Raw genomic sequence first — 14,866 nt, forward strand, 5'->3', positions numbered from 1 at the left:
GAGCTACAGATGAGATGAGATTTATAGACAGGATAAGAATCATAAATCAGGCTCAGACCTGAGAGTCGAGCGCTGAGCTGCAGATGAGATGAGATTTATAGACAGAATAAGAATCATAAATCAGGCTCAGACCTGAGAGTCGAGCGCTGAGCTACAGATGAGATGAGATTTATAGACAGGATAAGAATCATAAATCAGGCTCAGACCTGAGAGTCGAGCGCTGAGCTGCAGATGAGATGAGATTTATAGACAGGATAAGAATCATAAACCAGGCTCAGACCTGAGAGTCGAGCGCTGAGCTGCAGATGAGATGAGATTTATAGACAGGATAAGAATCATAAATCAGGCTCAGACCTGAGAGTCGAGCGCTGAGCTGCAGATGAGATGAGATTTATAGACAGAATAAGAATCATAAATCAGGCTCAGACCTGAGAGTCGAGCGCTGAGCTGCAGATGAGATGAGATTTATAGACAGGATAAGGATCATAAATCAGGCTCAGACCTGAGAGTCGAGCGCTGAGCTACAGATGAGATGAGATTTATAGACAGGATAAGAATCATAAATCAGGCTCAGACCCGAGAGTTGAGCGCTGAGCTGCAGATGAGATGAGATTTATAGACAGGATAAGAATCATTAATCAGGCTCAGACCTGAGAGTCGAGCGCTGAGCTGCAGATGAGATGAGATTTATAGACAGGATAAGAATCATAAATCAGGCTCAGACCTGAGAGTCGAGCGCTGAGCTGCAGATGAGATGAGATTTATAGACAGGATAAGAATCATAAATCAGGCTCAGACCTGAGAGTCGAGCGCTGAGCTGCAGATGAGATGAGATTTATAGACAGGATAAGAATCATAAATCAGGCTCAGACCTGAGAGTTGAGCGCTGAGCTGCAGATGAGTTGAGATTTATAGACAGGATAAGGATCATAAATCAGGCTCAGACCTGAGAGTCGAGCGCTGAGCTGCAGATGAGTTGAGATTTATAGACAGGATAAGAATCATAAATCAGGCTCAGACCTGAGAGTCGAGCGCTGAGCTACAGATGAGATGAGATTTATAGACAGGATAAGAATCATAAATCAGGCTCAGACCTGAGAGTCGAGCGCTGAGCTGCAGATGAGATGAGATTTATAGACAGGATAAGAATCATAAATCAGGCTCAGACCTGAGAGTCGAGCGCTGAGCTGCAGATGAGATGAGATTTATAGACAGGATAAGAATCATAAATCAGGCTCAGACCTGAGAGTTGAGCGCTGAGCTGCAGATGAGATGAGATTTATAGACAGGATAAGGATCATAAATCAGGCTCAGACCTGAGAGTCGAGCGCTGAGCTGCAGATGAGATGAGATTTATAGACAGGATAAGAATCATAAATCAGGCTCAGACCTGAGAGTCGAGCGCTGAGCTACAGATGAGATGAGATTTATAGACAGGATAAGAATCATAAATCAGGCTCAGACCTGAGAGTCGAGCGCTGAGCTACAGATGAGATGAGATTTATAGACAGGATAAGAATCATAAATCAGGCTCAGATCTGCTGCTGGAGATGAGTTTGGGGAAACTGTCAGATCTGAACTCAAGAGAGTTTCTGTAAGAATAATGTTAATGTTTTCCAGTGTTCATTATCAGATGAGATTCATAATTCCTGACTGTGATGTTTTCTCTTCATCAGATTATCAGAAGTTCACTCTGGATCCGAACACAGCGAATAAACGCCTCCGTCTGTCTGAGGGGAACACAGAGATTACACTCACTGGCACACTCCAGCCGTATCCTGATCATCCAGACAGATTTGATGAGCATCAGCAGGTGTTGTGTCAAGAGAGTGTGTGTGGAGAGAGTGTGTGTGGAGAGAGTGTGTGTGGACGCTGCTACTGGGAGATTGAGTGGAGAGGTTATTATGTGTGTATATCAGTGTCATATAAGAGCATCGGCAGGAAGAGACGGGGTGATGAGTGTTGGTTTGGAGGCAATGATCAGTCCTGGTGTTTGGGCTGCTCTCCCTTCAGTTACTCATTCAAACACAATAACACACTCATTGAACTCCCTGTAGAGCCCATCAGCATTAGAACAGATCCCAGTAGAGGAGTGTTTGCTGATATCTATAGAGTAGGAGTGTATGTGGATCCCAGAGCAGGAACTCTGTCCTTCTACAGCGTCTCTGGAGACACAATGAGCCTCATCCACTCAGTCCAGACCACATTCACACACACACTCTATCCTGGGTTTAGGGTTTATTTGGGATCATCAGTGAAACTGTGTTGAGGAGTCAGAGCAGACTGATGAGAGATTCTACCCATAATGCTTTGAGCTCACGATAAACCACTGACTGTGAGATGATATAGAGGCTCTTACTCTCTCTTCATCACAAACGTGTGTGTGTGTGTGTGTGTGTGTGTGTGTGTGTGTGTGTGTGTGAGAGAGAGAGAAGAAAAACTTCATTTAGATTTTATTTTCAAGAAAACAAGAAAAAATATCTCGTCATTTTACATTTCTATCTATCTATCTATCTATCTATCTATCTATCTATCTATCTATCTATCTATCTATCTATCTATCTATCTATCTATCTATCTATCATCTCATCTCCATCTATCTATCTATCTATCTATCTATCTATCTATCTATCTATCTATCTATCTATCATCTCCATCTATCTATCTATCTATCTATCTATCTATCTATCTATCTATCTATCTATCTATCTATCTATCTATCTCATAGCAACCACCCAGAACTCCATAGCAACCACCCGAGTAGCCAAGAAACCACCCCAACTGCCCTAGCAACCACGTACCAACAACTCCAAGTACCCTTACCACCGCATAGCAACCACCCAATTACCCTAGCAACCACATAGAAAGACCATAGCAACCACTCTGAGTACCCTAGCAACCACATAGAAAGACCATAGCAACCACCCTGAGTACCCTAGCAACCACATAGGACCGCCCTAGCAGTCAGGTATCGGTCAGACAGGACTGATCCAGATCTGATGCTGTGCGTATAATATTCTGAGTTATTGTTAAGCCCCAGAGCCCCACACATTTAGGATTATAGTCTTAATTTGGAAATAACTTTCTCTGTGTTTCAGCAAATGGAATGAGTTTTGGTGACAAATCATATTTTGACATATTTTGCAAAAATGCTTTGAAACTTTTCCCAAACTCAACGATACACTGTGGGCAAATTCACCGCTCTTTCGTCAAATTAAACTGCTGTAAAAATGTTTTTTTTTTTTTTGCATAACTCTATTAATCAATCTCAGTCCTGATCAAAACTACTAAATGTTTAAAAAATCCTGGATTTTTAATCTTTAATTGCCAAATTATAACAAATAAATGATGTCACTGATTTGGGAAACACACAGAATGACTCTTTTCAATATCAAAAGTGATTGTGGACTGGATTATTTAACCTCTTATCAGTCTCGGGCCGGTCAAAGATTAGCAACACCATCGGCTTTAATTAAAGACAATAAACAGGAATTATTGCATATTAGTGCGCCCATATTGTAAAGTGTTAACATTTATTTTGTGACCAAAAAAAAACAAACAATACTAATAATAATAACAATTAAACTATGAAATTGTCTCATTTGTCTGGAAAAAAAACAAGAACAGATGAGAGTTAAAGTGCTCCTCAAACAGAGCAATTCAGAGAAACAGAGGAGATTGTGTGTGTGTGTGTGTGTGTGTGTGCGTGCGTGCGTGCGTGCGCTCCAGTTCATGGGGTCCTCCGTATGAATCTGCCCTCCTCATGCGACGCTAGACTCAATGATTTGGACTAAAACAAGATAAATCCAGATTAATGTTTATTTAGCCAGGTACAAATATCAAATAAAAGAATTAAAAATGACTTCATCATCCACAACTGATCAGCACACAATATTAACCACAATCACCAAATAATATAAACCTAGTTTCAAAGAGTCCTCATTTCCCCGGCAGTAGAGACACACCGTAACCGTGTGTGTGTTCTGGATACAGATGCTTCCCTGAGGGGTTTGCCCCTTCTCCTTAAATACTCAACCAGAACAAAGAACAAGAAACATTCAGCACCCAAATATTCATGCAGCTTCTGGTTGACCTTCTCGTGACCTAACGCTCCCACCTATCCTCGGGTCCTGACAGCAAATGTTCATCAAAAGATCTGTTTGAGCATCTCCCACACCAGAGGAACAAGCCCTGTGGTCATTATTATGACCTGTTCTACTGATGTGGGAATGAAACCGGTTTACCAATCACACCAACATGTATTTAAAGAAACAGCTTGTGTCAGGATCTGTGAGATGTGCAGGATTATGTGTCCCTGAGACAGAGAGGGTGAGAGGTCAGGACTCGGCAGGGCTGGGGAAATAGGATTGGGCGGTGGGCTCTTGTTTTCACTTCTCTTATTCAGATGAGGAAAGGTTCATTGTCTTATTGCAGCTTTGAAATTCTTGAGTTCGTTCTCAGGTGAAATCCAGTCTTACATGGACGAATTAAGTTTGTAAAGTGTATAAATTGGTCCAATATCTTACTGTAAACTATACTGAGACTATCAGCAGTGTTCTGATGTGTGTTTTATATGCATGTGGATTGAGAATATGTAGTTATATCAAGTGGATCGCATGATATGTTGTTGGCATGGCTTTGAGTCTTTTATTAACAGTTATTATGTCATATAGGGATATCTTGTGATCTTAGTGCATATTAATCCACAGGTATTTGACTTTTATTTCCTTTTTGTGTTCTTGCTCTGTGAATAATGCTATAAGGTCTCAATGTTAGTATTAATTCTTTCAAATGTTAAACATAATGAGTTCACATTGCATATGCTGGAGAGAGGGATATCTTGTGAAACATCCATGAAGAGATATGATCTCAGTGCGTATTAATCCACAGACGAGATCTGCTCCTGAGGCGGGATGGATGTCAATAAAACTCCCCTTTGATGAACAGCAGTGTGTGTGTCCTGGTCTTCTGTTAAACACAACGCAGAGAGAGAGCGAGAGCGTAATGGCGGTCAGCAGAGGACCGGTTACAAGTGCACAGCTGAACGTAATGAGTATCTTTGACAACAAATGAGTGATGAACAAGTCCAAACTAATGTGACTGTGACAATGTCATGTCTAGGGTGACCACCTGCTAATAAATCCAAGGGGGGACAAAGGGTGTGTTTCTGAGGGTGTTTTCCCCTGTCTGAAATAAAGCTGTTCGATGTGTGACGTCACACGAATGGACACCGAACACAATCGAACGGCTCGATTTGATACAGGTGAAAACACAAAAAATTGACTCAAATGCTGGTTTAGATATGAAATCTGAAAAATAAAAAAGAACTGCATTCGACAGAGAAGTTTTTTAAAATATATAACCAAGCTTATAAAAAAAAAAAATCACTGTCAAAGTGACCGACCGTCAGAAATAAACACACACACACAGACAGAGAGAGAGAGAGAGAGAGAGAGAGAGAGAGAGAGAGAGAGAGAGAGAGAGAGAGAGAGAGAGAGAGAGAGAGAGAGAGAGAGAGAGAGAGAAGAAATAGGAGTTTCATTTCAATAAAACATTACACTTTTACTGTTCCGGTCAAAAATCACAGGGTTCAAATTATATTAAACATGAAAGGAAAAAACAATGAATTTACAAGATTCATTATTAGTGGTAGTCACTCTTAGTAAAGTTTAGTGACTGAGGCTCATGGAGAGGAGTTGAAAGGAGGACTCAGGTAGGCATAAGCAGAGATGATGATGTGCCTTTCCTTTATGGTCTCTACTCTGTGTGTATATATGTATTGTTTTATGGCATGGTGTCTGTTCCTGTGAGCTGATGAGTTCAGATCTGTCAGGAAATCAAGCCAGCCTTCCTCTATATGTACACGTCCACGCTGGGATCCACAATCTACAGAGACAGAAGGGTTTAAACATCGTAAGTTCATGTTTATCTGATAATCTAATGCTACTGCCTTTAATGTTCAGAGGATATTTATTTAAATCAGTTTTTTCTGGATTATAGAAGCTCTTGAAACTGAAGTTTTAGATCCTCATGTGTCCTGTACTCTTAGGGCCAGATTTACTAAACAGGGAAAATTAGTGTGAGCTCAATTCCAGAAAAGCAGCAATGGGAGTGAACAGTCCTGCGCGTGATCTACTGACGACGTGCAAATTAATTAAAAATAAAATCAGATTAATGAACTCAGACCCAGCTGGATCATTTCCATAATGACCATCGCAATCTACCCGTTAGCGTCTGGTTTAAGACTTGGTACATCACCTTACACGATTCATTTAAATACTCTCCTCTCATGAATTTTACACCTGAAAGGGAAACTCCTACAAATGCATATGCTATAAGGTCAGCAGCAAAAATAACCCTGTTCACACCTTTTTTTTTAAAAATGTATCACTGCGTGTCTTCAATAAAACCTGATCGTTTTTTTTAAGCCAAAAGAAGTCAATCTGGCCCTTAATCTCTGCATGATAGCGACTGGAAAACTGTAAAGGGGAAAAGTAAGTAATTGTGATAATCTCACCTCAGACAATCTTATAGTGGATCTTTTCATCCTTTTTGTATGACTATCAAAAGAAAGATGGACAGATTTTAAGAGTTTTTAACCGGAGGGACGTTACCCATGATTCACACACAGCTGAAGACATTCAGGACATTAAAGACACTTTACCATGTGTGTTTACGACAATGTTGTTTAATAATGTTAATTCTTACTAACTCACACAAACTCCTTCCCTTACGGAAAGAAAATATATTTCCACAGATTTATGACCAATAACGGTTTAAATATATTGAAATACAATATAATATATTGCAGGTTAGTGAAGTTAGTGCAGTTTTTAACTGTAGTACAAGTGTGATAAACAAGCATGCTTTGCTTAAATTACGGTAGTACAGTATTACTGTATTCACACTGCAGTTTATTTGTAAAGGACGTCTTACCGAATGTACAGCACAATGAGAGCAGCTGATGCTCCGCCGAGTCCAACAATAACACCAACACCAAATCCTAAAGACCACGAGACACATCTTTCTGCTGGAATACAGAAAAACAACATCTGTTTATCAGGACTATAAGACACATATATGAACAAAATAAGTACATAAGCAGGTGTATGTGGCTAAAACAGAGAATATGATTCATAAAACTCACACATGACTTGTAAAGTCACAAGCATCAGAGTCTCTCTCTCCATGTTGATTTCTGGACTTGCACTTGTATTCTCCACTGTCATCAGAGCTGATCTTTGAGCTGTTGTAGATTCTTCCGGATCCTACAAACGCTCCTCTTTTAAACCAGCTGAAGTTCAGAGCTGGAGGGTTTGAGTCACTGCTGCAGCTCAGAGTCACTGAATCTCCCTCCCAAATATGACCTCCAGACTGAATGATGGACACTGAGACGCTCTTTGGTGCATCTAAATCAGACAAAATTGTTATCATCTCATCTGAACAAAATCTCCAGTTTTTTCATTTTCTTTAATTAATACCTACGCGTGACATTGAGATAAACCGCAGGAGAGATGTGACTGTGTCCGTGTACAGCACAGCTACAGTCTTGTTCAAAATAATAGCAGTACAATGTGACTAACCAGAATAATCAAGGTTTTTAGTATATTTTTTATTGCCACGTGGCAAACAAGTTACCAGTAGGTTCAGTAGATTGTCAGAAAACAAACAAGACCCAGCATTCATGATATGCACGCTCTTAAGGCTGTGCAATTGGGCAATTAGTTGAAAGGGGTGTGTTCAAAAAAATAGCAGTGTCTACCTTTGACTGTACAAACTCAAAACTATTTTGTACAAACATTTTTTTTTTCTGGGATTTAGCAATCCTGTGAATCACTAAACTAATATTTAGTTGTATGACCACAGTTTTTTAAAACTGCTTGACATCTGTGTGGCATGGAGTCAACCAACTTGTGGCACCTCTCAGCTGTTATTCCACTCCATGATTCTTTAACAACATTCCACAATTCATTCACATTTCTTGGTTTTGCTTCAGAAACAGCATTTTTGATATCACCCCACAAGTTCTCAATTGGATTAAGGTCTGGAGATTGGGCTGGCCACTCCATAACATTAATTTTGTTGGTTTGGAACCAAGACTTTGCCCGTTTACTAGTGTGTTTTGGGTCATTGTCTTGTTGAAACAACTGTTTCAAGGGCATGTCCTCTTCAGCATAGGGCAACATGACCTCTTCAAGTATTTTAACATATGCAAACTGATCCATGATCCCTGGTATGCGATAAATAGGCCCAACACCATAGTAGGAGAAACATGCCCATATCATGATGCTTGCACCTCCATGCTTCACTGTCTTCACTGTGGCTTGAATTCAGAGTTTGGGGGTCATCTCACAAACTGCCTGTGGCCCTTGGACCCAAAAAGAACAATTTTACTCTCATCAGTCCACAAAATGTTCCTCCATTTCTCTTTAGGCCAGTTGATGTGTTCTTTGGCAAATTGTAACCTCTTCTGCACATGCCTTTTTTTTAACAGAGGGACTTAGCGGGGGATTCTTGAAAATAGATTAGCTTCACACAGACGTCTTCTAACTGTCACAGTACTTACAGGTAACTCCAGACTGTCTTTGATCATCCTGGAGGTGATCATTGGCTGAGCCTTTGCCATTCTGGTTATTCTTCTATCCATTTTGATGGTTGTCTTCCGTTTTCTTCCACGTCTCTCTGGTTTTGCTCTCCATTTTAAGGCATTGGAGATCATTTTAGCTGAACAGCCTATCATTTTTTGCACCTCTTTATAGGTTTTCCCCTCTCTAATCAACTTTTTAATCAAAGTACGCTGTTCTTCTGAACAATGTCTTGAACGACCCATTTTCCTCAGCTTTCAAATGCATGTTCAACAAGTGTTGGCTTCATCCTTAAATAGGGGCCACCTGATTCACACCTGTTTCTTCACAAAATTGATGACCTCAGTGATTGAATGCCACACTGATATTTTTTTGAACACACCCCTTTCAACTAATTCAACTAATTGCCCAATTGCACAGCCTTAAGAGCGTGCATATCATGAATGCTGGGTCTCATTTGTTTTCTGACAATCTACTGAACCTACTGGTAACTTGTTTGCCACGTAGCAATAAAAAAATACGAAAAACCTTGATTATTCTGGTTAGTCACATTGTACTGCTATTATTTTGAACAATACTGTATATCTGCCTGCATCCTCTCTTCTGACTGACTGCAGCAGGAGTTTATCGCTTCTGTCTCTTCTCTCGGTTAATGGCTGTGAGTTTCTGTACCAGATGAATGTTGCTCCATCAGTCAGAGTGCAGCTGCTTTTACATGTCAGACGGACTGAATCTCCCTCTGTCACTCTCTCAGGAGACTCCACCTGAAGATCTGAACACAACACACACATTATATCTAGGCCAGCTGTCATACACATAACGAAGAAGAGATCAACCTCATGAAAGTCACCTGTGACAGTAAGAGTTACTCCAGGTTTGCCAATCCATTTTCCTTCTGGTATATTAGTTGTGAATCTGAAATAGTACATTTGTGAATCCTTCTGTGTCACATGACTCAGTCTGATGGTGCAGTTCTCCTGTTTATCTCCCAGATACTGAAGCCTCTGACTGTATTCAGGGTCCTCAGACAGATCTGGAGGATCTAAACCATGTATTAACACTTTGGTCCAGAACACATTAATGATCTGATATCCAGTAGGGTATGTATAAGTGCAGGTCATTGTCACTGAAGAGTCATTTAGTGCACAGATGTGTGAAGGACTGTAACTCACACCCCACTCGGCACTATAAACCCCTGAAACACAGAAATAATAATGAAAATGTTGTTTTATTAGATACTCTGGGCCATGAAAACTCTGACAGATATCAGCCAAGGCTACAAAAGCCAGTCGTTGTTACAAATAGGGTAGAATTAGCATTTCTACCTGTGAAGATTAATATTCCTGATTTGTCTCTACTCAGCATATCTGACAGATTAGAAAAACTTGATGTTGCAATAGAATGATTGTATCCTTTCTAGCACTTTAGACACGGTTGCTCCTTTACCCTTAACCCTCTGGGTTCCGAAGTGTTTTCTGGGATGTCCTGAAATTTGTGCTTATTTCTGTTACTTATAACATTTTGTGGCTGATTACTAGGGGTGTCCACGACTAAGGATTTACACATTCGAATCAGAATTTTTGAATCTCTCTATGGTCGACCAATAGTCGAATCATCTGTGTGTGTAAACCATAGACTGGAAAAAAATAAACGGTATAAACGGGCTGGGAAGGGCAGGACACTAGTCAGCAGGAGGCTATTTTATTTTACTTTACACACGGCACACAGCCACCATTTTTAATAAAGTGATCAAAACTATACACTACACATTCGTAAATTAACCGTTCTCTCATAACATTTAAAAGCCGCGATCGAAACACAGAACATCACACAAATATATAAAAGAACATTTTGATAAAAAAACCTAAAACAATACCTGCCTAGAGAGGAAAAGAACACTTTGAGTGCGTTTATATGCGCGTTCTTAAGCCGATTGTGCCTGAAGGGGTTCGCATGTGAAGCTCAGTGCCGTATCTCAGGGATCTCACACCGCCACCTGACGAACACATTATATACGCGCGAGCTCAATTTTGAATCGACTTCTGACAGAAGAGCTGCACGATGAGTGTATCTTGCAGCACAGGGTGAAATCAGCATGTACATTCACGATTTGAGGGAAATATACATTTAATCACCGCGGACAGGCGCCGAATGCCGCCGTCGGTGTATGTGTTCGAATTTTAAAGCTCCACTGTGTGATATTTTCCCCCATCTAGTGGTGAAAAGGTATATGACTATCCAGTGAATAATAGTTTCTGCTCCTCTCAATTTCGATTTCGTTTCAACTCCTACGGTGGCCGATTTAGTCATGGATTCCAGTTCGACCTCTTCGGTGAGTGTTGCTTCATGTGATGAGGTAACTTTTGAAAACTATTATAATTTGCAGTTATTTAATTTACCAAATGATCTATGATCAAATTAATCTATGTAAAATGTATAATAGTTTTACGTTTTCGTTATTTTTAACCAGTTCATTGCTAACATCAGCTATCAGGTTCCCAGACGAATGCAAGCTAATCTTAGTAAAGGAACTTTTATCAGTGCTATCGTTATTCTGTATATTGTACAACACCACTAGCGTAAGGCAAACAAATTATAATGCAATTCAAATATTAATCTCATGTTATCCGTCAAAGAACACCGTCGTTCTAGTGTTATGCACAGCACACCATGATATAATTAGCCAAGCAACAATAAAACTTCCAATATACACAAATAGGCTGAATTAATCAGAGCTCTCAAGTTTTGAACTGAGTTCAGAGTGAGATTTCGGCCGTGGCGGCAGCAACGGGGTTTGGCTGGGTATGGGGGTCTGATATGAAAAATTACACATTCGTACAAATTAAAAAAAAATGCATTTAATTTGTGTGTGTGTGTGTGTGTGTGAGTGTGAGAGAGAGAGAGAGAGAGAGAGAGAGAGAGAGAGAGAGAGAGAGAGAGAACAATTAAAATCATTGATTTTAAAATAAATATATATGTCATAATATATTTACAATATAGCAATGTATATGTTTTTTTTTTCTTCTTTAATTATATTTTGTATTTAGATATCTATACCTGTATAACTTGTTACATGTTTAATGCTTTGGCAACATTGTACTATCCGACAGTCATGCCAATAAAGCTGATTTGAATTGAATTGAATTGAGTGAGAGAGAGAGAGAGAGAGAGAGAGAGAGAGAGAGAGAGAGAGAGAGAGAGAGAGAGAGAGAGAGAGAGAGAGAGAGAGAGAGAGAGAGAGAGAAAATGGTTAGTGTTGTTTATTGGTGTTGGTAGCAGGTTTTTGAGGCCTTCAGCCCAGAGGGTGGTGGCACCTTAACATGAGCGTGGTCACGCTGAAGTGAGCTGTGGTTTACAACAGAGATTATTTTACTCTCAAACAATCTTAGACAAACTGCCTATGATTATTGTTTGCTATATCACTTTTTCCTCTCTTTATGACAGCGGCAGGGCCGGCTCTAGCTCTTTGGTTGCCCTAGGCGAGATGGAGTTTTGCATTTTCAATTCCACTTTGAATTTTGCTATATTCATTGCGGGATATATAATCAAAATCGCAATCACAAGTATCTTAAATGGAAGTTTAAATGCAATTTAGAAAAATAACATTTAAATGATCATTTTGCTACAATTTTAGCTTGAACATGTTAAACACATCTAATTATTTCTGTAATACATTTTAATTTTAATTTTGCAACTTATATAAAGTATTACAATATACAATTTATGTTTAAATGATATGTTAAAACTAGTGTAGGAAATAACAAATGTAAATTATATTATTCAATTTGAATTATCATTTTGTTCCAAATGTTGCACACATGGTATGGAAAATGTAAATTTAAATACTGAAATGCATTGCCATTTTACATATTGCATTGCAAATTTTATATCGCTACACTTCAACTTCCAAAAGTAGGGGTGAGCACGAATATATTCGATTTGTAATTAATATTCGAAAAATAAAAATAAAATTGAAATTTTACTATAGGCTATTGCTTCGCTGGCCGTAAATGCAGTGAATCCATTATAAATCCCTCTAAATCTCGCAGTTATAAGTAAATCCACTGGGTGGTGCTGTGGAGCGGGTTAATAACTCGACTGTATTTGATCACTAATGTCGTCTGCCTCGTGATGTTTGGAATTACTAGATGAAAATGATCTTATAAAATGGAGTGTAACAAGTTCGATATAGTAAGGAAGGAAGAGGACACAGGGGTCGGCTGGACTGTTGATGCGTTCTCTTTATTTTCTCTTTAGCAATGTCAATAACACACTTCTTCGTGTGTTTTCAGTCAAACTCATAAGCAACAATAACTTCCGGTTCGCGGCACTTCCGGGTCAACTCAGTCTCCGTGTTCTCGCACCAACAGTCCGACTCTCTCTCTCCTCGGTCTCCGGTTCCACCGATGTCTTATACCCTCTCCGCGCTCATTACTGGAACGAGAGACAGGTGTTATTAATCTGCTTCCAACCCACTCACTTACCGCTCGTCCCGCGGCTCTCTCTCCCGCTGCAGACCTCGCTGAACCACGCCCCCTTGCCACATGGAGTTACTTTTAATAAATTAATTAATGAAAGTGAGTTAAAAAAAAAAAATCCCATCCAAACACCAGTCGATGAGGACAGCTGTCCATCACCGCAATCACGAGTGCAGAAGAGCACAGATGTTCACTGAGTGAGAGCACAATAACGTACGATAGCAAAATACATTTCATGCAAATCATGATTGAGACAAGGCTTCCTTTAAGTTTTGTTGAGGTTTAAGAACAGAAAACACAAAGTGCTGTCAGAAACTTAACACCGTTATCTTTGTGTCTCTGCGTCTGTCATCAGGGCTTCTAGTTGCCAACTAACGGTACTTCAGCGAGCATTTGATTCAATGAGTGAGGCCGTGGCGTGAATCACAGAATGTGACGTTGGAATCAGAACGTAAACGTTCTTGTGGAGGGAATATCTATATCTATACCCAGATACAGCAAATCTATTTTATGATTGGCTGTTCGGTCTCTATTTTTATTAGATTAACTGGTGTGTGGCAGGGCCGTCTGGGAACTTGCTTGATTCCTCTAATAGCGCGCAACTTTAGTGTGTGTTACCCTGGCGATTTCTCTGCGTGAGAAATACATGGTGTGGCGTGTGAGCGTGTGAACGGGTTGAAATGCGTGTGTCTCACGCCCAATGCGTGAGACTTGAGAGCCCTGGTGCATGTCAGAGCAAATGAGAATCATGAGGTCAAAATAACTGCCTGAAGAGTTCAGAGACAGAATTGTGGCATGGCACAGATCAGACCAAGGTTACTTTTTCTTTTTCTTTTTTTGTTGTTGCTGCACTTAAGGTTCCCTTAGAGCACAGTGTCCTCCCTAAACCCTAATTGGAAGTTATTTGAGGACGACCAGAACCCTTCCTAGAGCTGGCCTTCCAGGCAAACTGAGCTATCGGGGGAGAAGAGCCTTGGTGAGAGAGGTAAAGAAGAACCCAAAGATCACTGTGGCTGAGCTCCAGAAATGCAGTCGGGAGATGGGAGAAAGTTGTAGAAAGTCAACCACTGCAGTCAATAACTGCAGCCCTCCACCAGTCTCTTCTCAGTGCAAGATACATGAAAGCCTGCATGTAGTTTGCTAAAGATTCATGGTCTGATGAGACCAAGATATAACTTGTTGTTCCTTAATTCTAATTGGTATGTTTGGAGAAAACCAGGCACTGCTCATCACCTGTCCAATACAGTCCCGACAGTAGCGTGGTCAATATAGCACCGGTACCTACTGTATATGTACATATGTTTTCACTTTCTATGTGGATATATGTAATATAAGTATATTTCATATGTGTATATATAATTCATTTCCGTTTGAAAAGAGCAGAAGCAGGAGAAGTGATGATGATAAAAGAGCAGAGTTTATGAAATAATCATAGTTGCATATGCTTCAATGCAATCACTTCATCTAGATGTAACACTTTATCTGACCAGTACAATTCCAACAAGTGTTGATTAACCACTGGAAAAACTGTGGAAAATCACTGCTTCACAACATCATACTGTGATAATAGAAACCTTGAAATGGAGACATTCTCTGATCTCCTACCCGTGAAGACAAACATCCCCTTAAATTACAATCATATTAAACAACAATAGAACATAAATAATATAAAATATTAAAAAATAAAATTACAAAATGAATAAATGATAAATCAAATAACCATTCAAATGATTATAAAATGTAATATTAAAACTAAGAAAATAAATTATTACTTTATTTAATTATTTTACTCTCAATGTGAAC

At 39.6% G+C, this 14,866-nt stretch overlaps 3 protein-coding genes across 7 annotated transcripts in view; 2 read left to right on the forward strand and 1 right to left on the reverse strand.

Moving 5' to 3' along the window:
• Positions 1-5,193, forward strand: part of LOC137049216 (NLR family CARD domain-containing protein 3-like) — a 68,149-nt gene extending 62,956 nt beyond the window's left edge. For 4 of the 5 annotated variants that reach the window (XM_067427682.1, XM_067427683.1, XM_067427684.1 and 1 more), the window contains one exon: positions 1,677-5,193. In XM_067427682.1, coding sequence (XP_067283783.1) covers positions 1,677-2,269 — 593 coding nt within the window. In that variant the 3' untranslated portion in view covers positions 2,270-5,193. The remainder of the gene's footprint in view (positions 1-1,676) is intronic. The other variant, XM_067427686.1, reaches the window with a different exon arrangement.
• LOC137049032 (chemotaxis regulatory protein ChePep-like) overlaps positions 1-14,866 on the forward strand; it is a 341,058-nt gene that overhangs the window by 253,183 nt on the left and 73,009 nt on the right. The window lies entirely within an intron of this gene.
• LOC137049030 (sialic acid-binding Ig-like lectin 14) lies at positions 5,854-9,865 on the reverse strand (the record flags this gene model as incomplete). Its single annotated transcript, XM_067427426.1, has 6 exons — positions 5,854-5,886; positions 6,518-6,560; positions 6,937-7,065; positions 7,148-7,409; positions 9,175-9,357; positions 9,436-9,865. Coding segments are annotated over 6 exons (1,080 nt in total), but the record flags the coding sequence as incomplete, so codon positions are not given.

Source organism: Pseudorasbora parva, chromosome 20 (genome assembly GCF_024679245.1).
Source record: "Pseudorasbora parva isolate DD20220531a chromosome 20, ASM2467924v1, whole genome shotgun sequence".
NCBI classification, from domain to species: domain Eukaryota; kingdom Metazoa; phylum Chordata; class Actinopteri; order Cypriniformes; family Gobionidae; genus Pseudorasbora; species Pseudorasbora parva.